Source organism: Euleptes europaea, chromosome 1, assembly GCF_029931775.1.
Source record: "Euleptes europaea isolate rEulEur1 chromosome 1, rEulEur1.hap1, whole genome shotgun sequence".
NCBI lineage: Eukaryota > Metazoa > Chordata > Lepidosauria > Squamata > Sphaerodactylidae > Euleptes > Euleptes europaea.
The window spans coordinates 17,134,020-17,160,387 of record NC_079312.1 but is presented as its reverse complement, the minus strand read 5'-3'; the positions used below and the strand labels follow the sequence as shown (position 1 = coordinate 17,160,387).

At 46.1% G+C, this 26,368-nt stretch overlaps 1 protein-coding gene across 2 annotated transcripts in view; it reads right to left on the bottom strand.

Moving 5' to 3' along the window:
* The window catches only part of PBX2 (PBX homeobox 2), a 42,168-nt gene extending 22,718 nt beyond the window's left edge, over window positions 1-19,450 (bottom strand). Inside the window, exons 1-2 of one of the 2 annotated variants that reach the window (XM_056845969.1) lie at window positions 19,201-19,450; window positions 16,697-16,782 (exon numbers count right to left, since the gene is read on the bottom strand). In XM_056845969.1, the coding sequence (XP_056701947.1) occupies window positions 16,697-16,782; window positions 19,201-19,406 (292 nt within the window). In that variant the 5' untranslated portion in view covers window positions 19,407-19,450. The remainder of the gene's footprint in view (window positions 1-16,696; window positions 16,783-19,200) is intronic. The other variant, XM_056845978.1, reaches the window with a different exon arrangement.
* Window positions 19,451-26,368: the final 6,918 nt, after the last annotated feature.

The following is a 26,368-nucleotide window of genomic DNA, read 5'->3' as shown; positions in this document are numbered from 1 at the left end:
GTAGGACCGAGCGCAAACACAAAATGCCCGTCGCAGCAAATCTTGATTGAATTGTTTATTGTAGTGTCTAGAATATTAGCATTGCCAACTCTAGGTTGGGAAAGTCCTGGAGATTTGAGAGGGCAGGTTTGGGGAGGGACCTCAGTGGGATATAATGCCATAGAGTCCACCCTCCAAAGCAGCCATTTTCTCCAGGGGAACTGATCTCTGTAGTCTGGAGATCAGTTGTAATTCCAGGACAGCTCCAGCCCCCACCTAGAGATTGGCAACCTTACATAGCCACTGATTCACACTCCCACTCTCTCTCTCTCTCTCACACACACACACACCAAGGGCATGCTGGTTAACCTTTTTTTAGAAAGTTTTTAAAAGATTAAATAAGACATTGCCAAACAAGTGAAACAAAGATGTCAACATGCATGAAAGAATGGACATAGCGCCATATAGTGGACTGAGCAGCTTGGAACCCATCTAAAACTTCTGTGGGGCGAAATTGGGGTTGCCGATTACCTCTTCCCATGGAGGCCTCTGATTCCCCTACCACGCTCATCCTAGTGGTTCCCTCCCTGTCACCCAGGAGCAGCATTTCGGGGTCTGTTTGGGGGAAGGGAATCGGAAACACACACCTCCCCCCAAATTCTAGGCAGGATACAAGCTAGTTTTAAATTTAGGGCCAAACTGAATGGGAAGGCAGCAATCCCATTTATATAAAACCAAGGTCAGCCCCAGTTGTATATTAAAGGATTAGTGTGTCTAATTTTTAGACAAAAAAGAGGCACTCAAGTGGAATGTACTAAGATCACCCTTCCTGTGAATCTTAACTTGGCCCTGAAGTGTCATTTCCATGGCAGTTCCCCCACCATAAATTGAGCCATCCCATTCTGCTCTCACAGTATTAGGGTAGACCTGAGTTTAAATTAAATAGTCTCTCATAGCCATGGGAGACCTGGGTTCAAATCCCTGTTCAGCCTTTAAGCTCACTGGATGGCCTTGACTAGAAGAAGATGAAGTTGGTTTTTATATGCCGACTTCCCCTACCTTTTAAGGAGAATCAGACAAGGCTTACAACCTCCTTCCCTTCCTTACCCTACAACAGACACCTTGTGAGGTAGGTGGGGCTGAGAGAGCTCTAACAGAGCTGTAACTTGCCCAAGGTCACCCTGCTGGTTTCATGTGTAGGAGTGGGGAAACCAATCCAGTTCACCAGATTAGCCTCCGCCACTCATGTGGAGGAGTGGGGACTCAAACCCGGATCTCCAGATCAGAGTCCACTGCTCTTAACCACTACACCACGCTTGACTAATGTCAAGCTACCCTTCCTCTATTGTGAGGGTAAGAGTATATCCACTCTCCTGAATTCTTTGAAAGAATGCCGGCAAAGCCATTTGATAATAAGTAAACAAACCGGGGAGTCACAGAAGGAAAGAAATAGTTTTTTTTTTTTATTAGTCACACCAAATGGTTGGTACATTAAAGGAAGATCTTACAACAGAGACCAACACCCTTTCTAATCATTTCTTCCAAAGTAAAATGTTCAAAACAGAAGCCAACTATTTGTAGAAGTTCTATAGATTCCTTACCATGTCTATCCATCACATTTTTATCCCACTCTTTCTCAGAGAGGTATATACAGGTTTACCCTCCTCTACTTTATCCTCACAACAGCCCTGCAAGGTAGGTTAGGCTGAGAGAGAATGAGAGGCCCAGGATCCCCGCCATGGCAGAGCGGGGATTTGAACTCAGGTCTCCTTAGTCTAATATACCATACCACAATGGCTCTAATTTTAACATAAGGAGGCTGCCTAATATAACAGTCAAACTTGTGGTCGATCTTTACTGTTTACCCTGACTAATAGCCACTTTCCAACACCTCAGTTGGTGACCTGAGATTTTTCAACCAGACAAGTATTGGGATTAACCTGAGGACCTTAATTATACAAAGCATCTATGCAGCCATCACTACATGAAGTTGTAAAGTGGCTTGGGCCCATGGGGTTACGAAAGCCACACAACACAGGGCCGCCCACAGACAAGGGAGGAATCTCTACCTATTCAAGTAACTCTGCAAGTGTGAAGAAAAATATTACTTTGTAATTAACCAAAAGAATAAAAACCTTAAAAAACTGACCTAATGAGGACTAAATATGCCCCGAAAGGGACAGAATGTTGAGAATAGCTATCAGATAAAGGGGAAAAAGGAGAGGGAGAAGAAAGTCTACTCAAATCCCTGAAACCTTATTGACTCTCAGAGGTGGAGATTTTAGTATTTCCAAATGGGTCTCCTCTTCTGCAGTTCCTCATACCTCCCCCCTCCATTGAATTTCAAAGGGGTTCTACTGCACTGGCCCTTTAAAACATGTTCTCAGATGACGCTTAAGGACCACATTAGATGTGACCAGTATGTGGTGGTGGGGGGAGCTGCATTTGTTTTTCACATCTCTGATCCAAATCAGGAGGTGGAGGATTTTTTATATACATCAAAAGAGGCATGTGAGGGAGGGAGAAGTGAACCCTCCCCCCTCTTCCCGGCCTCAACCTTCCTACTCAACATCATCCCAAGCACACCCCAAGTAACTGGAAGGACATGAAAAACCAAAATGGAAACAGCCTCATCATATCTTTCTGGTCCTGGTTTTGGAATGTGTCACTTGTGAATGCCGCTCATTAACTTGGAAAACAATTCTGCATGCTGGTATGTTACGCCTAGACCTGCGTTGTTTTGCAGTTCTGTAATCTTAATCCTGTGGTATTGTTTATTGGTTATCTTATGCTGTCTGGATGAATTGTTTTCTGTATTTTGTAATCCTCGACTCTCAGTGAGAAAGGCAGATTATCAATAAAGCTTTGCATCTGAATCACAGCTAGGCCTGCCACCCCGACCCTGGTTCTATGCTTCCAACAATGCTCTGAAGAGCTGAAATTGATTAGCTGAAGCTTTTCCCTATTTAAACGCCAGGAAAAGCCTCCCCTACCAAACTGCACCCTATGAGCTGTTGCTAAAGGCACAGGAGCCGGGCCAATAAAGTAGGCGGCACCTGTACAGCTTCAGGAAATAACGAAAACAAGGTCATGGTTTGCTTGCAAAAACAGCCAGAGACTCATAATCCCTCCGCAGAAGTTCTCAGGATTTCTTGGCTGGGATCCACTAGGCAGAGTAGAAATTGGTTTGAATTTGTTGCATCGACACACCCTGATACACATGCATACACACACAGACACACACACACAAAGAGCCCTCAGTAGTCATGTATTTGTTCCTTTGTATCTATTAAGATCGTCAGAGGAGACTGCAACAGTACTCGGGATCAGACCGCTTTCAGGGTTTTGGCCTCTTTCTCAAGGCTTCAGGATGAAGGGAAAGGACTGCGCGGTGGGGGGGGGGGGGGAAATCAACAGGCCTAGTGAAAAACATCCTGTCCCTTTTGGCTTAAATGTGCAAAAAGGGGCAGCTGAATTTTTTCATGGCATGGAGGCAAACAGCATCACCTGGGATTTGCTACAGATGTCAGGGATTGACGATCTTCCCACATGCAAAGCAGACGAACTATCAACAAAGGCCTTGACATGTAGATAGCGTTGCCAACCTCCAGGTACTAGCTGGAGATCTCCCGCTATTGCCACTGATCTCCATCTGACAGAAATCGGTTCACCTGGAGAAAATGGCTGCTTTGGCCATTGGACTCTATGGCATTGAAGTCCCTCCCCTCCTCAACCCCTCCTCAGGCTCCACTGCAAAAAGCTCCCACCGGGGGCAAAGAGGGACCTGCCAACCCTAATGATAGCAGGAGGTAAGGTTGCCAGGTCCCTCTTCACCACTGGCGGGAGGTTTTGGGATGGAGCCTGAGGAGGGCGGGGTTTGGGGAGGGACTTCAATGCCATAGAGTCCAATGGCCAAAGCGGCCATTTTCTCCAGGGGAACTGATCTCTATCGGCTGGAGATGTTGTAATAGTAGGAAATCTCCAGATAGTACCTGGAGGTTGGCAACCCTAGAAGGAGGGTTGGGGGGGAACAGTGTCCCAGGTGAAAAAAGAAAAAGGCCTGTTTCCTGCAGGAAGTTCTGACCATAGAGTTCATGACAATTCCTAGAGTTACCTGGAAGTGATAAAGAGTGTTTCTGGCAATTGTGCCCCTCCCTTGGCCCTGGTTTCCACCCACTGATCAGCTGAGTATCAGTGGGTGACAGCTGCAATTGCCTGGAGACGTCCTACCATAAGCGGAAACCCTATATTGTCTGGGTTCTCCCAAATACTACAAAGGCTTCCCAATACCCACGTGGAGAAAAATTGCCTCATGGAAGGAGCCAAGAACGCCTTTTTCATCCCCCATCTGCTTGATTCTATCTGGATGATCCTGTAAAACCCCTGAATTATATACATAAACACACCTTCCAAATTATAGAGCTGCAGGACCTCTTGGCTATAACAACACAAAAATAGGCACTAATTTAGAAGGTCTCATTTGCATTTTCGCAATTTGTTGCTTTTGCCACAGCCAAATCTTTTTTTTCCATTTCATTGCGGGAAGACAGAAATTTTAGTGGAGGGAGGGGGTTCAGAGATGAAATCCAGTAGGGCCCTGATTCTTCCTCTTGGATACTTTCAAAGTTAAACTGCAACCTTCCCCAACCCAAAAAGCCACTAGCAAAAACTCCAACAACGATATGTTTTATAGAGTCCAGTTGCCAAACCGGCCATTTTTCTCCAGGTGAACTGATCTCTATCAGCTGGAGATCAGTTGTAATAGCAAGAGATCTCCAGCTAGTTGGCAACCCTAGTTGCCAGCTCCAGGTTGTGAAATACCTGGAGTGTTTGGGTGGTGGAGCCTGAAAAGGGCAGGGTTTGGGGAGGGGAGAGACTTCAGTGGGGTATAATACCATACAGTCTTCCTCCCAAAGTAGCCAGTTTCTCCAGGTGAACTAATCTCTGTCACCTAGAGATCAGCTGTAATCCCAGGAGATCTCCAGCCACCACTGACCAGCAAGGCTCTCACAGTTTTATTCTTTCAGCAAATGTGTAAAAAAGAATTCTTCAGGAGGGCATTCATATAAAGGAAACAGGGTAGGAGTAAAATGAAATTTGTCAGGAGAACTCTTTCATAACAGGGTATAGTTATTGCACAGTTAGTTTGTAATATGTATCACATTGTACAGTACTGTTTTCTAATTTTTGCAATCCAGTTGTTGCATTATTTATGGCACGTCTTATGCTGTTTCTCTTGATTATGTTCTTATTCTGTAATCCACCTTGAGTCTCAGAAACAAAGGCAGACCATAAGTAGATAAATAAATATTCAACAACTGGAGGTTTATAAACTCAGAAACGGCAATGAAAGCACTACTAATATAAACTGCGGTTTAAGAAACAAACTACAAACCTTCATCTGTAATCCTAGGTTGGTGCCAACCGATAAACTGACTTCATCTACAAACAACCAGGATTTGTTCAAGACCTCGTTTGTAGGGTTGCCAACCTCCAGGTACTAGCTGGAGATCTCCTGCTATTACAACTGATCTCCAGCCGATAAAGATCAGATCACCTGGAGAAAATGGCTGCTTTGGCAATTGGACTCTATGGCATTGAAGTCCTTCCCCTCCCCAAACCCCGCCCTCCTCAGGCTCCGCCCCAAAAACCTCCCACAGGTGGCAAAGAGGGACTTGGCAACCCTACTCGTTTGCCAGGATGAGTGAATGAATGCCGCTTTTGAGTAAAACTAGGCTTCTGGCCAAAGACGGAGATATTTGCATGTGGTTTGAAAAAACGAAGGTTGGATAAGGAAGGCCCTTCCTGTACTGGTCGGTGGTATCTTTCCTTCCGAGTCTTACTCAACAAGAACCTTAATCACCATTTGTCTTCCCGGATAAAAAGGCTGGATGCTATTTCTGAAATGGGTTCCCTCCAGGGCTTTCCTGGCAAATCTCCAGGGGGAGAGAGAGCTCCATAAATGCTGAACTGCCAGTCAGAACGCCTCCCTACAAGTCTGGGCTTTGGGCTGCCAAGAGGCCAGAATTTCATTCTTCAGGCCAGTTGCTAAAAAAGAAAAATGTCGAACCGGGAAAGGGGAAAATATGTGCAGCTAACGTTTCCATGGTTATTTCCCTGTTTTTTGAAAATTGGAACTTAGGAGCTGTCTACTTACACTTAGGCGCATTTACATTTTGCCTATACCATAATTTAGCAGAACAACTCCATTTAATCATAAGGAGCAGTCACTCTGCATATGCACAGTGGCAACTGTGTTCCTTCATTAAAAAAGTAAGTTGGTTTATTCATAGGGTTGCCAACCTCCAGGTAGTAGCTGGAGATCTCCTGCTATTACAGCTGATCTCCTGGTGACAGAGATCAGTTCCCCTGGAGAAAATGGCCGCTTTGGCAATTGGACTCTATAGCATTGAAGTCCCTCCCCTCCCCAAACCCTGCCCTCCTCAGGCTCCGCCCCAAAAACCTCATGCTGGTGGTGAAGAGGGACCTGGCAACCCTATTTATTCACAAAGGTAAGGGCATACTGCACATGCTCAGACACACTTCTTTTCCCAATAATGTTATGTTTCCCCTTTGGGGTTTCACATTTTACATCCTCACGTGCTCTCATGCCAGAATTTTTCAGTACCAAATTTGGTAACACTTTTTTATGGAATTATGAAAAGCATGTACTAAAAGCAATCTTTAGGACCACTATGGGACAAAGAAAGAGTCTCGTCCATTTCCACTACAGTTCTACATTAAATATTTAAGCCTCTTTAAATGTAGGAGAAAAAGCCACGAGCATTCAAACATTTTCAAAACTAGTTTAAATATGGGTGAATTTAGACCAGGGGTCCCCAACCTTATTGTGCCTGTGGGCACCTTTGGAATTCTGACAGTGGATGGTGGGCACAACCACAAAATGGTCACCATGGGGTGGAGGAGCCAACCTCATACACAGACACTCACACACAGAGGAAGCCCAAGTACAGGGGACAAACAATAAATTTTTAAAAACACACTGGGAAAAGAGGAGTGAGAGATTAAAACAACACTGTGGTGGAAGCTTCCGCCGAAACGTTATTTTAATCTGCACAGCCAATCTAAATTTACAACCTATCTCACAGGTTTGTTGTGAGGATAAAATGGAGGGGAGGAAAATGATGTAGGCCACTTTGGGCCCCCATTGCGCAGAAAGGCAGGATGTAAATTCATTTTATTTGTGTTATTTATAGTCCGCCTTTCTCAGTGAAACTCAAGGCGGATTATACAGTGCCAATCAATACCATCAACAGGATGGGACCTCCAATAAACAAAGCAATAGGATGCAGATTGCAGAAGTCTGGAACCAACAAGAAATCTGAATGAAGATGAAACAAAACATTAGCATTAATATGACCCATTAAACAATGCATAAGTTACATAGTAGGATTCTGATTATAGCAACAGACAGTACAAACTACACAAAAGTATAGTCCAGAGTGTCGAACTCATTTGTTATGAGGGCTGGAGATGACTTAAATGTCATTTGGTCAGGCCGGGCCATGTGTACCAGCCCACAGTGTGCTCCCAGCCCAGATCGGGACTGGAGGGTTGGCTTCCTTAGCTGGCGAGCCCAGTATGTACATCGTCTTCCCCTGCCGCCCCCAACTTTGGGGAGGGGGGCAATCTACGCATTGGACTAGAGCAGTGGTTCCCAAACTTTTCGGGACACCGCCCCCTTGGTTCAAACTCACAAACTCAACCCCACCGCCCCCTACCCTATCCTATAAAAAGCATTATTCAAAATAGGGGTTTGCATGACTCACTAAAGAAGATAATAACAATAAAATTTCAAAACAGTAATAATTAATTGCACATCTATTCAAAATCAAATTAAAACTTTTTAGTTGAAATTTATTCAACAGAACTGATGAACTTGATCCAGTGGTACCAGCTCTTCAAAGTGTGGGGGGAAATTCTGATAGTTTCCACCAAATTTGCCAGCATGGTGCCATAGCTTGATTTATTGTGAATTAGTGAACAACACAGTTGAAGGGGCCCACCTCTAGCGTCCCCCTGCTGCCCCCTTGCCTCTTAGTGCCCCCCTAGGTAACCCCACCGCCCCCCAGGGGGTGGTACTGCCCACTTTGGGAACCACTGGGCTAGAGCCTCCACCGTCTGATCCCCACTGCCTGCGGGCTCAGTTGGAGGCTGTCTCAGCTCAGCTCGCGGGCCAGATAACAACGCTCAAAGGGCCGGATCCAGCCAGCGGGCCTTATCTTTGACACCCTCGGCATAGTCCTAACACTTTACCAAAGCATCTTTCTGAACCATTTCATTACAATACAGCCCTATTACCTGTGTAAAAGAGCCCTCCTGAATAATTCAGTTTTGCGGTTTGTAGAAAGCCAGGAAGGTGGAAGCCCTCATGAACTTCTCAGGCAAGCCCATCCATAAGGTGGGAGCCACAACACAGAAAACACGTACAGGCGATTGTGGATGTTGCCCACTTGAAGGTTGGCACTTTTAGTCGGCTCGCTCAAATAAGCAAAGCTGTCATTCTAACTGGAAAGGCAAGCCATCTGACCTGGGGCCTTCACCAGGCAAAGCAGAGTTTCTACCACTAAGCCACATGCTCCCGAAAGAGCTGGTCTCGGGCCAAGAGGTCTTTCTTCAACAACCTGCCACCTAGAGACAAACAGAATGAGGCCCTGGGACAGCCACTGCTGGTTCCTTTAACCCTGACTCGGTAACCTTTTATAATCGTGAGGCCATTTATGCATGGCTGTTTCCTCATGGTCACCCCACCGACTACTTTGGGGCTTTGCTTTGATTATCCCTGCATTTTCCAACCATCAAAGATTGCCTCGCTCTCCCCGGGCATTTCCGTAAGTTTCCCCCACGTCTGAATGCTGGATAAACACAAATCCAGAAAACGCAGGGGGGAACGCACGGAAATGTGCAGGGAGAGCGAGGCGACCTCTGACGGTCGGAAAATGCAAGCATAATCAAAGCAAATCCCCGAAGTAGTCAGCGGGGTGACAGCGAGAAAACAGCCATGCATAAAAGCTTTCTGTGTGTAAAGTGCCATCAAGTCGCAGCAGACTTATGGCTACCCAGTAGGGTTTTCAAGGCAAGAGACATTCAGAGGTGGTTTGCCATTGCTTTGCACAGCAACCCAGGACTCCCTTGGTGGTCTCCCATCCAATTACTAACCAGGGCCGACCCTGCTTAGCTTCCGAGATCTGACGAGATCAGGCTAGCCTGGCCCATCCAGGTCAGGGCACCTTTTATAATCAAACAGCCAAAATTCAGAGCAAGAGATCAACAAAGAGCCAGTATAAGAGAGTCCATATGCATAACTGAAAATATACAACTTAGCATGACACCCTGAGCAATAATTTCTGCAGCCTGTGACTAGCTGTTGGAAGTCCTTTCTTAGGAAGTGGCATGCACACAGAGTCTTGCAATAAATAATAAATACACACAGGAGCACCCTGCGCTATTGTTTCAGTGCACTGGCCTAAATCTGAGCATGGTTCATGCTGGGATTGTTGACAGATGTTCACCTCTATCATTTCTTCTTCTGCAAAGGATCTCCGCCTACTCCTTTATAAACCCACTCAACCACTATGGTCACCTTTGGAGGCCCTGCTTCGGGTGATCCTGCCTTCTGAGATTAGGTGGGTGGCAATCCACAAGAGGGCCTTCTCAGTCATGGCACCAAAACCCTGGAACTCTCTCCCCAAAGAGACTCGCCTGTCCCCTTCTGTTGCCGTCTTCCACCGATGGGTGAAGCTTTTTTTACTTCTTCTGGCATTCTCTCAGTGATTCCTCCTTCCTTCTCTAACTTTTAAGTTTTGTTTTTATGTATGTGTATTTTATTGTATTTAACTTTGTTTTAATGATGCGCTTGTTTGGTTTTAATGGATCTTAAGATGCACAGGGTGATGGACTAGATTATCCCGGTGGTCCCTTCCAACTTTATGATTCTATTCTATGATTCTAAAGTGTGTTTTTATTGTGTTTTTATTATTTTATTCTGCATTGTGCAGGGGGTTGGACTAGATGTCCCTGGTGGTCCCTTCCAACTCTATGTTTCTACTCTGATTCTAAGATGTGTTTTTATTGTGTATGTTTTTAACCTGTTAGCTGCCTTGGTGGCCCTGATAAGGGTAGAAAGGTGGGTATACATTTTGTAAGTTAAATATATAAATAGGCCCTTTCCTCCCATTAAAAAATCTCTGCTTTCTCTTTACATACTGGTTATTCTAGCATCCCTCTATCTCTCCTATATGTGTGTTGCCACCGACTTACAGAGACCTCTGGTGGGGTTTTCAAGGCACGTCATTAAGCAGAGGTGGTTTCCTCTGCAAAGTCTTCCTTCGTGGTCTCCCATCCAAGTACTGACCCTGCATAGCTTCCGAGATCTGACGAGATCAGGCCATACGATACCATTCTACAGCCCCGCCTCTCCTATATACCTTAGCTTAAAAATGTAATATTTTTAAAGAGCTATGCTTGGTTCCATTCTGTACCGCATTTGGCACTGTAGCTGCAAGATACAGACATGTGCTTTAACTAAAGGCGCTGGGGCTACAACGAGGGTTGCCAACCTCCAGGTACTAGCTGGAGATCTGCTATTACAACTGATCTCCAGCCGACAGAGATCAGTTCCCCTGGAGAAAATGGCCGCTTTGGCAATTGGACTCTATGGTATTGAGATCCCTCCCTTCCCCAAACCCCCGCCCTCCTCAGGCTCCACCCCAAAATCCTCCCGCCGGTGGCAAAGAGGGACCTGGCGACCCTAGTTGTGCTCCGCATATCTGAAGACGTGAGCTGTGACCCAGGTGAGCTCCGATTGAAATAAATGTTGTTAGTCTTTAAGGTGCCATGGGACTTTCGTTCTACAAGCGTCATTAAAAAAAAAATTCAACTGCACAGGTCCATTGCCGAGGGAACCCTCAGAAGATATCAAAGTAGCCAAATAGGTTGGGGATCAGGGCAGGGTTGCCAGCCTACACGTGAGGCCAAGAGTTCTCCCGGAATTACACCTGATTTCTAGACTACAGGGATCAGTTCCCCTGGGTAAAATAGCAGCTTCAGAGGACGGACTCAATAGTGTTTCATTCCTGCTGAGCTGTCTCCCCAGGCTCCACCCCCAAATCTCCAGCTATTTCCAAACCCAGAGTGGGCAACCCTTAGGGTTGCCCGCTCCAGCTTGGGAAATACCTGGAGATGTGGGGGGGGGCTAAGGAGGGCGGGGTTTGGGGAGGGGAGGGGCTTCAATTGCCAAAGTGGCCATTTTCTCCAGAGGAACTGATCTCTGTCACCTGGAGATCAGTTGTAATAGAGGAAGATCTCCAGCCACCACCTGGGGTTGACAACCCTAGCAACCCCTAGATAGCTGTTCTGGCAGGGTCTTTCATAGGTTCCTCCTCATTCCTTTGATTTCTGTCCAATGCAGAGGGAAGTATGCAATAGAGGAGGGGCTGTGGCTCAGTGGTAGAACCTCTGCTCGGCATGCAGAAGGTCCCAGGTTCAATCCCCGGCATCTCCAGTTAAAGGGACTAGGCAGGTAGGTGATGTGAAAGACCTCTGCCGGAGACCCCGGAGAGCCGCTGCCGGTCAGAGTAGACAATACTGACTTTGATGGACCAAGGGTCTGATTCAGTAGAAGGCAGCTTCATGTGTTCAAACTAAGCAATGTGAAGGGACATTTGTTTAATTAACTGGACATCTCCGAGAACAAAATCTTGGACGGTGGGAGATATACGGGAGGAGGCGTTTTCTGTTTGCTTACTTATTTGTTTCTAAGGGAAGAGCACTCTCTGCCCTGGGTGTGCGGAATAAAGATTCTCTTTCAGAGGTAAGGGTGGGGCCAAGCTTTAAATCTCCCCGCGGGCACCTGGTTGGGCAGGGCAAAAATGCAAATAAATAAATACAACTATTGTATGTGCAACTACATGCAGCCTAGTGATAGCCAGGGGGGTGGGAAATGCTAACTAACATGACTTTACATGCACATGCTGCACAGAGACAGCTAGATTTGAGCCCAGTAGCACCTTAAAGACCAACAAGATTTGGGGGGTATCAGGTCTCGAGAGTCAAAGCTCCTCTTGTCAAGTACGGCTCTCCAAAGCTCATACCCCGGAAACGTTGGCTCGAATCTAGCTGTTCTACTACAGACCAGCACGGCTACCTTCCAACATCAGCACAGCATCAGGGTCTGTTTACGCAAACCGATCTACAATATTAACAACATCCCTCTTTTCAACTTTTTTTTAAGTCCTCAAAACGGGCTGCGGCCAAACAAAAACCAATAGAACAACAGCAATATATTTATTCATTTCAAAAACATTTTATCCTGCCTTTCCACCCCAATTTGGACCCTCAATTTGTGTTATAAAACATGATCCTTAAAATATATAAATCGGGTCAATAGGAGGGCAGTAAAAAAGGAAAACCAAAACGACGACTCCAGCACACGAAGCCTAGCCCGTTAAAAAAGTACTCACTGGTCTTCTAACATGCCTACAGGCATGGTGGGTTTCACTTGGGAGGGAATTCTGTAAGGTGGGAGCCAACACCCAGAATGCAATGTTCCTAGTAGGGCACAGGGCGTGTTCTTAGTAGGGCATAGTTTGGCCTCCATGAGACCTACTGTGCTAATTCGTGATAAGCGGGGGTAGCTTTACAAGGGAAAAATAATTTCCTCATGTAGAATCATAGAGTTAGAAGGGACCACCAGGGCCATCAAGTCCAACCCCCTGCACAATGCAGGAAATTCACAACTACCTCCCCCCTCCACACCCCTAGTGACCAGAAGATGGCCAAGATGCCCTCCCTCACTGGTCTTCACGTGTCTCAGTTTCGCAAGTTCTAGGGCTTCAATAGTCAAGAAAGGCATGTTGAATTTGAAAAGAAAAAAAACAGAACTGGGGAGGGGGGAAAGGAACTCTTGTAAAACTGAGATCCTCCCTGCACACGGCCCTGGATATCAGCTGAGCCACCACTTTCAGGACCAGCTATATTTCTTCAGTCTCCAAGGGCAATCCCACATACAGTACATTGTAGCAGTCAAGTCAAGAAGCTATCAAGGCAGGCATACCCATAGCAAGGTCTTTAGCGCACCAGCTGAGAGTGATCAAACACATTCCCTGGTCACCTCTGCTACCAAGCTAATTGCTGGAACACATCCAAGTGATGAACCTTTTGCAAGGAATGTGTCCCTGTCCAAGACTGGTAAATCTACACCTTTTTCTAGATCCTTTTGGGCTCACACCATAAGGAACATTGCTTTGAGTTTATTCACAGAGCAATCCTTTGCAGTGTACTACAGTCTACATCCACTGATTTCAATGGCAGGTGGACTGGAATAACTCCGTAAAGGATTGCACTGCCAGCATCCTAGGCCAGATCTGTTGAAAATTAGAAATACAGTTGAGTTCCATCAGCATATCAGTGATAGCGAGGTTTGCCAACCGCCAGGTGGTGGATAGAGATCTCCTGGGATTACACCTTATCTCCAGACGACAGAGATCAGTTCACCTGGAGAAAATGGCTGCTTTGAAAGGTGGACTCTATGCCATTATACCCCACAGAAGTCCCCCCCTCACCAAATCCTGCTTTCATGAGGCTCCACCCCCAATATCTCCAGGTATTTCCCAACCCAGAGCTGGCAACCCTAGTGACAACTCATCCTATATCCTCCTCTCAGACAATTTCTTCCAGCAGGATTCATATAGTTGCTAACCATATGAGAGACACAACAGTAATTTGTGGTTCCCTAATTGCCAAAGAGCCTTTTGGATTCCCTAATTCAATCTAATTTAATTCAGTTCCTTAGCACCACTTTTGGAAATCTGCATGCAAGACAAGAGTGCAACCACTAATCACAGGGCTCCTAACTCTCACAGCTGATCCAGAAAGATACCGTGGTTGATAATATCTAAGTCCAGAAAAGAACTAAGAAAATCAATGGAGCAGCACACCCCTTCTCTCTCTCTCTCTCTCTCTCTCTCTCTCTCTCTCTCTCTCTCTCTCTCTCACACACACACACACACACACACACACACACACACACACACACACACAATATCATTTACCATGGTGACCTAAACAGTCTCACTCCCAAATCTTGGATGGAATCCAGATTGAACCGGATTTAGAAAATTGCATTTCATCCAAGGAGAACCTGGAGTTGTCCAGACATAACCTGCTCCACCACCTTGGCTATGAAAAAGATGCTGGAAATTGGCCCACTGTACTTAAAAGGATTCAAGACAGGCTTATTCAATAAAGATTGCACCACCACTCTTCCATTCCTCAAGGAGGCATTCCCTGTCCCTCGGATCCAGGCTCCCAGGCGCTCCCATCCAACACCAACAAGCTCACCGAGATGGGCACAGATGTCCAGGGCATGGTGTCCATCCCAAGCACCTGTCCCACACCCTAAGGTGTCAGCAACAGCAAATCCGTCAACAAAACCTCAAAAGAACTCAATCCTTCCCCTACAACATCTGATTCAAGAACACAGTCCCCAAGTCAGAACAGTGGCGAGCACTTTTATCTGCCAAAATGAAAAGGATCGTAATTTGTGCATAAATGCATTTAGGCGCATACTGCATGTGCACATATGTGAAAACTTGAGCTGGAAATAACATGAAACGTACGGTTGGCAGACGGCTGCTTCAAACATGACAGAACAGGACATTCCTTATAGGAAATATGACCACAGGCATGACATGCCATCGCACACATGGGGGGGAGGGGTTGCTGTGAGTTTCCCAGGATTTGTTCAGCACACGTAAAAATGCCCCCCCCCCCAAAAAAAAGCATGTGAAATTTTTACACGTGATATCTACATTCAGGTGTTTCCTACATGGAAGATCCTTTTCGTAACATGCGAAGTTGCCTTCCATTTAGGCAAGCAGACATATTGCGGAGTTATCATTTTGCAGAACGGTCTTTTAATGGAAAAAAAGAAGAAGAAAGCATGCATGCTGGCAAACTGTGTTTAAAATCTCAAGCCCCCCCTCCCCGACATATACACACGTACACAATTTCCATGATGTTCTTGCAACATCAAATGTGCAGAAGCTGTAAAGGGCTCTGTGGCATCTGAAAAACTAACACATTTATTGTGGTATACGAGAATACCACATGAAGGGGTATCCTAAATATACCCAATACCCCCCTCCCTACACATAGAAGAATGGAGGTGGGGAGGTGGGAATGTTCGAACAGTGGGGCCTAAAGACCATGAAAAGCATGGGGCCTTGGTAGGTGTCTCACGTTTCTAAAAATGCAGAGCCCAAATACAGGCCTGATAAACAGGCCTCAGCGGACCGTTCCCAGCTAGTACTCACTGGCGATAAATTTAGCGTAGCGAGAAAGGCAGCGTTCACTAACACAGAGACGAATTTGCACCAATAGACTCTTCAGTCCCAAGACCCACCTTTAATCCAATCCTGCAAACTGTGATTCATTGCTGAAGTTTATCCATCTACCTTTTCCCTATCTTATACTTTCTCCTCCTCTCTTGCCTCCCCAAACCACCCCCCCCCCATACCCTTAAACAACAATTACAAAAAGACATGGCACTGACCTGGATGTGCGACTCACCTGACATCGGGGTGTGAACCCTCCCCCCACATCCCAACCCACCCGTTGCAGACTGGTGACTTATTAAACAGCACTTGTCATAGTCATACCGCTAAAATGTACGTACTGCATACGGGCCAGCTGCAAATGCATACATGTTCTGACTGCTGCCCTGCGTGCACTTACGCTTCCTAACTCCCCTTGACTTAAAAGGGGTTTTAGCAATCCTAAACAGGCCTTCTTGGAAGTAAGGGAAAGTATCCTTAAGACAGCAGCCCTAACCGCGTCCAGGATTGCAGCCTTAAAACAGCTGCGCGCCACTTCAGAGATACGCGGCCCAACTTTGGCGCCTCGGACAAGACGATCTTTTAACGACGACAACAGCACAACAAAATAACCGAGCCACCGACTCACTCTCCTTTTCGTTAATCCGTTTAGGCCCCACGGCTAGGGCGCCGCTCTGTCACTTTTTAATCCAGGCAGGACGCAAATTCAAGCAGCTAAGAGAAACAGCAAATTCGTGGCCTCACGCACATGCATGCAAATCCTGCCACATCTCTTGGCACAACCCACACCGGGGGCCTCTTTGCACAACCCACAGTGAAGCCGACCACCAACCAGCCTCGGGGACACATCCCAAAGCAAAGGGGGGGATTTTGGGGAACGGTGTGGCGAAGGAGGGAGAGGCGGTGGAGATCGTTTCAAAACAATGAGGGGACGTTCTTGCGGACAAAAGATCCAGGTGCTACCAGAGACCTCTGGCGGCCTCCTCCAAGTTGGGGCAGTGTGAAAACAAGAGAGGGGGGGGGTCACAGCAATAAAATAAAAGCAGCGTGGAAAGAAAAGAGAGAAGGAGGGTGAAGGGGGTGAAGCAGCGGCTACAAAGAAAACAGAGCAGGCAGAAAAAAAGAAATTCCAGACGCTTCAAGATGGCGCGGAGACGACAGGCCTCTGGCAAAACCTCTTGAGGAGAAGCACCCCGCTCTTCCCTCTCTCTCTCTCTCTTCTCCCCCCCCCTCCAACACTCCCAAATCCCCTTCCTCTCCTCCCCTCCTTTAGGTGATTCTCTATTAAGACTGGAGTATTGGGGAGGGAAAAGAAACAAGACACAAGCACCCCCCCCTTCAAACCCTGGCCCAAACAATACCTGTTTTTTCTTTGATTTCACAGAGGACGGTGAACAGGGCCGGTTTCATTCGATGGCAATTCAGAGCGTGTTTCCTGCAGTTTAAACAGTGGAAGAGAGAACAGATAAAGCCAACGTTTTGGGGGAAAGAGTTTTGAGGGGTCCAACTAAAACAAAAAGAAAGAAATTACGTCTGTTCCAAGGCCTCAGTCTGGTGAATAAAGCAACCCCTTTTTAATCACACATCTAATGGACTCCTTAATCCGCTCCCAGTAATTCCCAGTATAATTCTAGTGTCTGATAAGGCACGACGATTAAAACCATACATTCCCTTCAGTTTGGTGAAGGGTTTATCAAAACAGCAGGGGATCTGCAGGTATAGCAAAATGTACAAACTTTGTTCCAAGTTAGGGAAAGTAGACAAAGAAGAGCTAATTTTAAAAACAACAACAACGGCCCAGTGTACATTTTATTAGAATAAACACATAAAGCAAACAAAAAAAGCAAATTTTCTTTTATTAACCTCTCTTATCTATATGTTGCAACTTCAGCATAAAACAATTTTTTTTTAATTTCTGATCCACTGACTGCACTCATCAATTAAACTGTAATATCCCCCATTATGGTTACACAGCTCACCCTCGTTTTTTAAACCGAATTCAGAAAACACTGGATGCAGTTTTTCAAACCGAAACCGTCCCCAAATGGAATTAAAACTGTCAGCACTAGGCCAACGAGCACAACTTTCAGTGAAAATATCCCCAAATAGTTAATCTCTCCGAGCCACCAAACAGAGCACCTAATTTTCAGATTGCCAAAAAAAGGGCAAAGCTTCCACGCCCCATATACACCAAAACATAACTTTCCTAGTTCTGGCTGAAACACTTTACGGAGAACCTCTTTTCTGTTTACAGTCCCTCAGCTTTCACTGCCCATGAAATCATTACTAAACCTCTCCATATGCTCTGGTATCCAACTTACCATTCGCCTCACATTAGATTTTACAAACACAGCCACCCGGGTCTCAGGAAAAAAGACACCCTTGAGAAGCTCTGACTTTCCAAAAATACAACACCCATATTCCTGACTAGCACTCCACAATAGTTAACAGAAGCACAAACTGTGTCCTTAACACACTCACAGGCGGCAATTCCCAAGTGGAAACACCTTCCAGGAACACTAAACAGGCCTTCTGATATGAACCACAGCTCTGTCTTATAAAGCCACACACCACACAGCCTCAAAAATTCACACACGCCAAAACCACACACAGACACACAGAACGCCTACTCTTACAAACAGGTATCTTAAGACAAGGCAGGTGAAGAAAGATCCTCCTCCCACAATGTAAAGATGAAAGAAATAATTCAATTTCCCCCCCCAAAAAACAAGCCTCTCAAAAAATCACAACTCTTGGTGATGCACACCTTTTCTTGTCCCCTTATATATAAACCAGTCACCAAATATTCTTACTAATATATAAGCTAAGCACCAAATATTACTACCAATACCCTATAATTCAATCAAGTTTTGGGTTTGGGGTACCTCTGAAACAAAAACGGGTTAAAGAGCAGAACTAGTTTGTGGCAAGACAGACTCCTACATTTTCTGGAAGTGAGGTCCAGCAGTTTAAGCAAAAGATGTGAGAACCAGGAGTTGCAAATTTGGGAAGCAATACCCAGAATCTGATACCAGTCCCTCTCCCAGAACTGTTAACAGCTACATTACAACGGCCCAATGCTCCATACTTCCATGCTCGGTATCCCCACCCTCCAATCCCTTATCCCAAATCACCAATCGATGCCTACATGCCCACACTAGTCACTAACCCCGAAGGAAACTTTTATCCCCTATATTCAGGCAGTGCCCAAATTATGCTTTCTTTCTTTTTTGTTCTACATTCCAGATCAAAAAGGCCTCTGATAGCCCTACACAATTCCTTCACAAAGTGAATCAGGCTCCCTAATTAGGAATAATTCCCATTTACCCCTCTTTTTTTGTAAGAAACAAACTTTAATACTCTTCTGTATCCAGGCCTCTACCCTTTGAAGGGTCCACTAAAGTTCCCCCACAAGTGATCCCATTCCAAGATCAAACTCACCTTTCTCTCTACCATTCCCATAAGGGGGAAAAACCCTTTATTTCCCCCTAACTCATCTTCCACCAAACACCCTGAAATATGGTAGCAAGAATCTAGACTTTTAAGGATACCCAGATCAACGTACCCTCTTGGCCCACAATGCTTATCTCCATCAGTTCATCCCATAGTTTCCAACTCTCCACCAAAGACTCTTGATTGGCATCCAAACACTACCCCCCCAATTTCACACTGCAAATGCAAGATTAGGTGTAAACCCCGTTAAACGTACCCCATGCCACCCAGGTTGCAATTCGTTCAACTAAGCCGCACTTTGCCGACTGTTTGCACCAACCTGCCCCATGCCCACACAAAGGGGAATCTTTCCACCCAACTTTCCACCCCCCACAAAGCCCAGGCCATTCAAGAACGGAAAAGGGTAACCAACTTTGCCTGCGCTTCGTCCAAGCTTTGGTCGGTGATGGTCATGATCTGTTGGAGGATGTCGCCAATGTCTTGTTTCCGAGGCTCTCCGTTATCCGAGGGGGGCTCGTGGAGAGAGTGGGGGGTCATGGTCTGGACTCCTTGGACTGGGGGGTGGCCTGCGAGACCCACTGCCCCCCTGGCTTGGATCAGCCTCCCTTGGTCATCCATTCTTGGCAAACCACAAGGCAAACTGTCCACACACACACACAGGCACGCACACAAACACACAAAAAGACGTATATCCTAATTTGGCAACATGCGACACAAGGACAGCCTCGAAGAAAAGAATCGGTTCTATTCCATCTTGGATGTACGCTCCCACGGCCCCTTCCTTGGAGACTTTGGGGCTGGGAAAATGGAGTCCCACACAAGGGCTGGAGGAGGAGGAGGAGGAGGAGCTGGAAAGGGGGAGGGAAGCGAAGGAAAAAGGAGGAGAAGAGATCAGCTTCTCTGCTGCTGGTTGCTTGCTTTCTCTCTCTCTCTCTCTCTCCACCTCCCTTCCTCTTCATAAGCCTCGGCTGATGCATGGGGTTGTGGACTCTCTCCCTACATAACTGCTGCCCTCAGCTGGCTCATTGGAGGAAAAGCCACCTGAAAGGGGAAAAAAAGGCAAGGATGGTGAAAGAAACAACCTGCTTTCTAGCTAGAAGAGAAAGAAAGAGCAGGTGAACGGGAAACAGCAGAGTACACACGAGCATCGCATATCCCGAGACTGCATCCTCGTTAATTTCCATCTGAAGCAACCTGGAGGATTTGCCACCCTCCCTACAGTGGATTACAGCCTCCAATCGATCTGCAAGCTTACGCTCTCCCACCATCCTAAATGTAGCCGGTTAAAACACATACGGCCCTTCGCAAAGGATAGCCCAAGCCCCCCAGAAGGATTCTGCCTATAGGTGATAACAAAATAAGTGCCTTCCATGATGAAGATCCCACACGGGCATCTGCTTTTATCATATTGGATCGGCTTTTCTCCCTTAATCCTGCACTGGATTTTACATTTTGGCTATCTGTCTGTCTGTCTGTCTGTCTGTTTTTGTTTGTTTGTTTGTTTGAACACATGAACACATGAAGCTGTCTTATACTGAATCAGACCCTTGGTCCATCAAAGTCAGTATTGTCTACTCAGACCAGCAGCAACTCTCCAGGGTCTCAGGAAGCGGTCTTATTTGTTTGTTTGTTTGTTTGTTTGAACACATGAACACATGAAGCTGCCTTATACTGAATCAGACCATCAAGGTCCATCAAAGTCAGTATTGTCTACTCAGACCAGCAGCAGCTCTCCAGGGTCTCAGGCAGCGGTCTTTCACATCACCTACCTGCCTAGTCCCTTTAACTGGAGATGCCAGGGATTGAACCTGGAACCTTCTGTATGCCAAGCAGATGCTCTACCACTGCGCCATGGACCCCAATAATAAAAAATGAATTTATTTATTTATTTTGATTTCTGACTCAGGGCAAGTAACAACTTAGCCACGAAGGAGCTAGAAAAGATGCTTAAGGATGTGTTTCTGGCGACCAAGATCAAGAGAACTCATGCTATAGTATTCCCTATTATCGGTGTGAAAGTTGGACAATGAAGAAAGCCGACGGTAAGAAAGTTGATTCATTTGAACTTGGTGTTGGAGGAGAGTTTTACGGATGCCGTAGACCAACAAAAAGACAAATCAGTGGGTTCTAGATCAAATCAAGCTTAAACCCTCCCTAGAAACTAAAATGACCAAACTGAGGCTATTGTACTTTGGTCACATCATGAGAAGACAATGGACACTGGAAAAATCAATAATGCAAGGAAAAGCTGAAGGCAGCAGGAAGAGAGGAAGACCCGACATGAGAAGGATTGACGCAATCAAAGAAGCCAGGGCCCTCAATTTGCAAGACCTGAGCAATGCTGTTAAAGAGAGGATGTTTTGGAGGGCATTAAATCATAGGGTCGCCATAAGTCGGAAGCGACTTGACAGCACTTAACACAACATAGTTGGGAGTGATCTCACTACTGCGCACAACAGACTAATGAACACATGAACATATGAAGCTGCCTTATACTGAATCAGACCCTCAGTCCATCAAAGTCAGTACTGTCTAAGTCCGGCTTGGCTCTCTCTCTCTCAGGCAGAGGTCTTTCCCATCACCTATTTGCCTGGTCCCTTTAACTGGAACTGCCGGGGATTGAACCTGGGACCTTCTGCATGCCAAGCAGATGCTCTGCTACTGAGCTACGGCTCTTCTCCCGTGATTACTCTTCAGACTGGGTTCTGTTTTGAGAAGACTTGTGTGTATAAATCCAGCCTGATGGGTTTACACTCTCATGCATCTGAAGAAGTGAACTCTGACTCATGAAAGCTTATGCTGGAATAAAATGTGGTTTGCTTTTATGGGACTCCTGGACTCCTGCTTTACGAAATAAGCATGACTAGACGGCTTCAGATGTAAAAGGAAAACCAACTTGTATTAAGTAATCTTGAGTACAGACCTGGAGAGCTATTCTAGTGGCCTCCTTGAGAGAGGGTGTGATCTAGCAGACAGCCCATTGGACTTGGCGGTGGGGGTGGGGGGGAGAACACAAGAACACAGCTTCACATTACTATTTAAATCACTGTATGTGGTGCTTTAACATAGAAAGAGAGAGACAGGTTTCTATGTTACTCTTTGTGGGATTTTTTAAAAATAAAATACAAAGCAATTTAGGAAATAACATGCAACTCATAAGCAGATTGTGTGTGTGCAAAGTGCCATCAAGTTTCAGCCGATTTATGGTGACCCCTTATGGGGTTTTCAAGGCAAGAGACTAACAAAGGTGGTTAGCCAGTGCCTTCCTCTGCATAGCAACCCTGGTATTCCTTGGTGGTCTCCAATACTAACCAGGGCTGACCCTGCTTAGCTTCTGAGATCTGATGAGATCGGTCTATACCATGCTGCCTTCCCTCCCCATAAGCAGATTAGAAATTGGGATAATTCCACATGCATGCTTTTTTGCACAGAGTACAATTTAAGTGTGAAGCTATGCTTTCTAGCATACGTACACACACCATAGCACATGCATCTGAGATTGTAACAGTGTTAGGGACATATTGGATTAAAAATATATAAAATGCTTGCAAGTTGCAGCAATTAACAGTATTATAGTCTCCTGCCAGGAACATGGCAAGTGTAGCTGTACATTGTTTTGGTCTCACTGAGAGTTGAAAGTGATGCAGAGGCTGAACGCACCCTCTTGGGTTTGAGCTACCTCAGTACAGAATTTTGATCTTTTTTAAAAAAAGCACATATCACAAACAGGCATGGCTATATAGCATAAGCCATTCTGAGATCCCTGGTGTGAATGCAACCTAAACTGGGCTAAACTAAACAAGGGGTTATTTTGTATGAATATTCTTCTCCCCCTTGAGAAAGTGGGAGACTACACTTTAGCGACTACAGTGGGGCGAGGTGAGAAAGGGTGCCAAAGTACATGTGTGTTCAGTGGGGAGGCAAACGGCATGCAAGAAGCATCATTGGTGATGTGATTGTGACGTTATGGTGCAACCCAATACAACTGGCTAGGTTGTATCATCATCTCTAGGAAGTTCATCATTAGAAAAAACAGTAAGTGCTAAAGCAAAAGGAAGCAATGTGAACCAGGCGAGTGAAGGTTCAGCAAAAAAAAGTTTCACGCCTCCAGGAGCATCATTTTCACCTTAAAAACATTCACGTTGAGTGCAGCTTTAAATCTAAACACCACAGATTCTTTCCTACCCATCACTGTGTGTTTCTTGGAATTGCCACCAACCAACCCCATCCACAGGGATTTGGAAAATGAGGCCACAGGGCGCATGTGCCCGCCATGCCTTTCTCCTCCTTCTCCTCCTCCTGCGCAACATTCCCACTTGCTCTGTCCACACTGCTCGCATTGCAGGGTGCTAAAAAGTGCTGCGGTAACCACTGTGCTATAAGAAACATCAAGTTTAGTAAGCAGTAGTCACTTTTGGCGAGCTATTTTGCAGTTAACCCAAGCAGACAGGTAGCACCATGCGTAGAAGATGAATGCTGTAAAAAAGTATTCAGTTCATCCAACAGAAAATCGTTCTGACAGGCTAGGAGGATCAGGGGCACTCCTGTCCTACCATGGGGCAAAACGAGGCAGGCTTCTCACCCTCGGGGAAGGACTTTTAGAGCACACAAAATATCCCAGGTTCAATACCTGGCATCTCCAGTGAAAGGATCTCAGGTTGCAGGAACTGCGCAAGACCCTTCTCTGCCCAAGACCCTAGAGAGCCGCTACCAGACCATCAGTACTGGGCTTCAGGGGGCAGTGGTCTGACTTAGTATAAGGAAACTTCAGGTCTACAGGCATACAGTCACCAACCAAGCAAGAAAAGGGAGGGGAAAGTTGGTATTAGGCCCGTTGGCTAGGGTTACCAGTTGGGAAACACCTGGAGATTTTGGGGGTGGAGCCTGAGGAGGGTGATGTTTGAAGAAGGGAGGGCCTTCAGTGAGGTCTAATGCCATACAGTCTGTTGTGTATGTATTTAGTAGGGTAGTAAGCAAGGGGAGACTTAGGAGCTTGAGTTCCGCAAGAAGGATCCTAAACCCTGCTCGCCCTATTGGCTAAGCAAACAGATCCTATTGGCCCTAAGCCAGCATGTCCCGTTGGTCACCGAGAAGATATTCCCCCCATCACAGATCAGGGGGAAGTGGCCGCAGGCGGCCAGGGGGGCATATAAGCAGGGCACGTTCAGTGCGTAAGTTAGTTCTGTGCTGAAATCAAATAAAGCTGTGTTGTTGAACTCTGTCTCTGATCTCGTGAATCCTTCCCACGTGGACTTAACACAGCCCCCCTTCCAAAGTGGCCATTTTCTCCAGGTGAACAGATATCTGTTGCCTGGAGATCAGTTGTAATAGTGGGAGATCGCCAGCCACCACCTGGAGGTTGGCAACTGTACCATTGCCAAAACTAACAAACAAAACTGTTTTCCCCTCTCCATGTACATTTTGTTTACCTGTCTATGTGAAGTGCATAGCCATCGTTAGGGTGGCAAACCTCCAGGCAAGGCCTGGAGTTCTCCCGGAATTACAAGCAATTTCCAGACTACAGCAATCTGGCCCCCCTGGAGGAAATGGCAGCTTCAGAGAGTGGACTCTACGGCATTACATCCCTGCTGAGCTTCCTCCCCATCCCAAATTCCACCCTTCCCAGGTACTGCCTCCAATCCTCCAGGAATTTTCTAAGTTGGAGTTGGCTATCCCAGTTAACACAACTGTCTTCAGGCCCTAAGGTTGCCAACCTCCAGGTAGTAGCTGGAAGTCTCCTGCTGTTACAGCTGATCTCCAGCCGATAGAGATCAGTTCACCTGGAGAAAATGGCCGCTTTGCCGATTGGACTCTATGGCATTGAAGCCCCTCCCAAACCCCGCCCTCCTCAGGCTCTGCCCCCAAAACCTCCCGCTGGTTGTGAAGAGGGACCTGGCAACCTATCAGGCTCACTCCAAGCTATTAGGTCCCTGGACCTGTCCTAAACCTCTGGACGTCACCTCCTAGTGACACCCACAGAGCAGCTCTGGGCCCTGCCCCCAGGACGCACTGCAGTTTTAAATTTGGTACAAAAACATTTTTGGGCTCGCCTTTGTGATGTAGGCCTTAGGACCCAAAGATGCAATCACGTCTAGTTTTGCCTTTCAGCCACTAGCTTCATTTGAATGTGTAATACATTTTGCTGGGCAACAGTCCCATGAAATGCAGGACAGAGGCTGATAGAGGAGAGGAAGAAGAGGAAGAGGAAGAAGAGTTGGTTTTTATATGCCGATTTTCTCTACCACTTAAGGGAGACTCAAACCGGCTTGCCATCACCTTCCCTTCCCCACAACAGACACCCTGTGAGGTAGGTGGGGCTGAGAGAGTGTGACTAGCCTAAGGTCACCCAGCTGGCTTCATGTGGAGGAGTGGGGAATCAAACCCGGTTCTCCAGATCAGAGTCCGCAGCTCCAAACCACCGCTCTTAACCACTACGCCACACTGGCTACGTAGGATAAGGGCAAGTATATGTGTGTGTGGGAGGGTGACGTCGGCTGCGTTTCTACACCATTTCCACAAGAAAACCGTATGACATAGTGTTACTCTTAGGGCCGGCAGCCCTAGCCATATCCTTCTAAGACCTTTTAAGGGTGTAACTCTGTTTAAGATTACACTGTAAGAGAACAGCACACAAATAACTTATTGGTGAGGGAAGTCCTGAATTCTGGTGTATTTTATATGCATTTTAAAACCACCCCTTCCTCTTCCGAGCAGTTCAGGACATCAAACTTTGGGCGAAAACGCATGGTCGCTTTATCCTCCTTTAATCCCTGTTTTAGCCAGGATCGAACACACATTAGGCAAAACGCATGCGTTCGATCCAGGCTGAATCCTGGCTGAAACAGGGATTAAAGGAGGATAAAGCGACCATGCGTTTTTGCCCATAGATTTCTGTGCTTTTGTTTGATCCTCACAACAACTCTGTGAGTAGCGTTGCCAGCTTTAGGTTGGGGAATACCTGGAGATTTTTTGGGGCAGAGCCTGAGGAGGGCGGGGTTTGGGGAGGAATGGGGTTTCGATGCCATACAGTCCAATTGCCAAAGCAGCCATTTTCTCCAGGGGAACTGATTTCTATCGGCTGAAGATCAGTTGTAATAGCAGGAGATCTCCAGCTACTACCTGGAGGTTAGTACAGGAGTGAAACACTACATAAACAAAGTGCAAATAGATTTATAAATAGCTATGTGCAATTACATACATTTTGAGACATTATATATAGTATTGGCATCCATTGGACTACATGAGATTAGCTTGTGGAAGAAGAATGTGTACCTTGTTTGGACATTTAAAAATATGAATATTTATGAATGACTTCTTGTAGGTCTTTTTGTGTATATAATGTCTCATAATGTATGTAATTGCACGTAGCTATTTATAAATCTATTTGCACTTTGTTTATGTAGTGTTTCGCTCCTGTACTAGCTTCTAAATCCTTGGATAATTGTACAGTGGTGTCTATTTTCTCCTCTACCTGGAGGTTGGCAACCCTATCTGTGAGGCAGATTAGGCAGAGACAGAATGACTAGTCCCAGGGTACTCAATGAGCTTTGTGGCATGAGGAGAATTTGAACCCAGGTCTC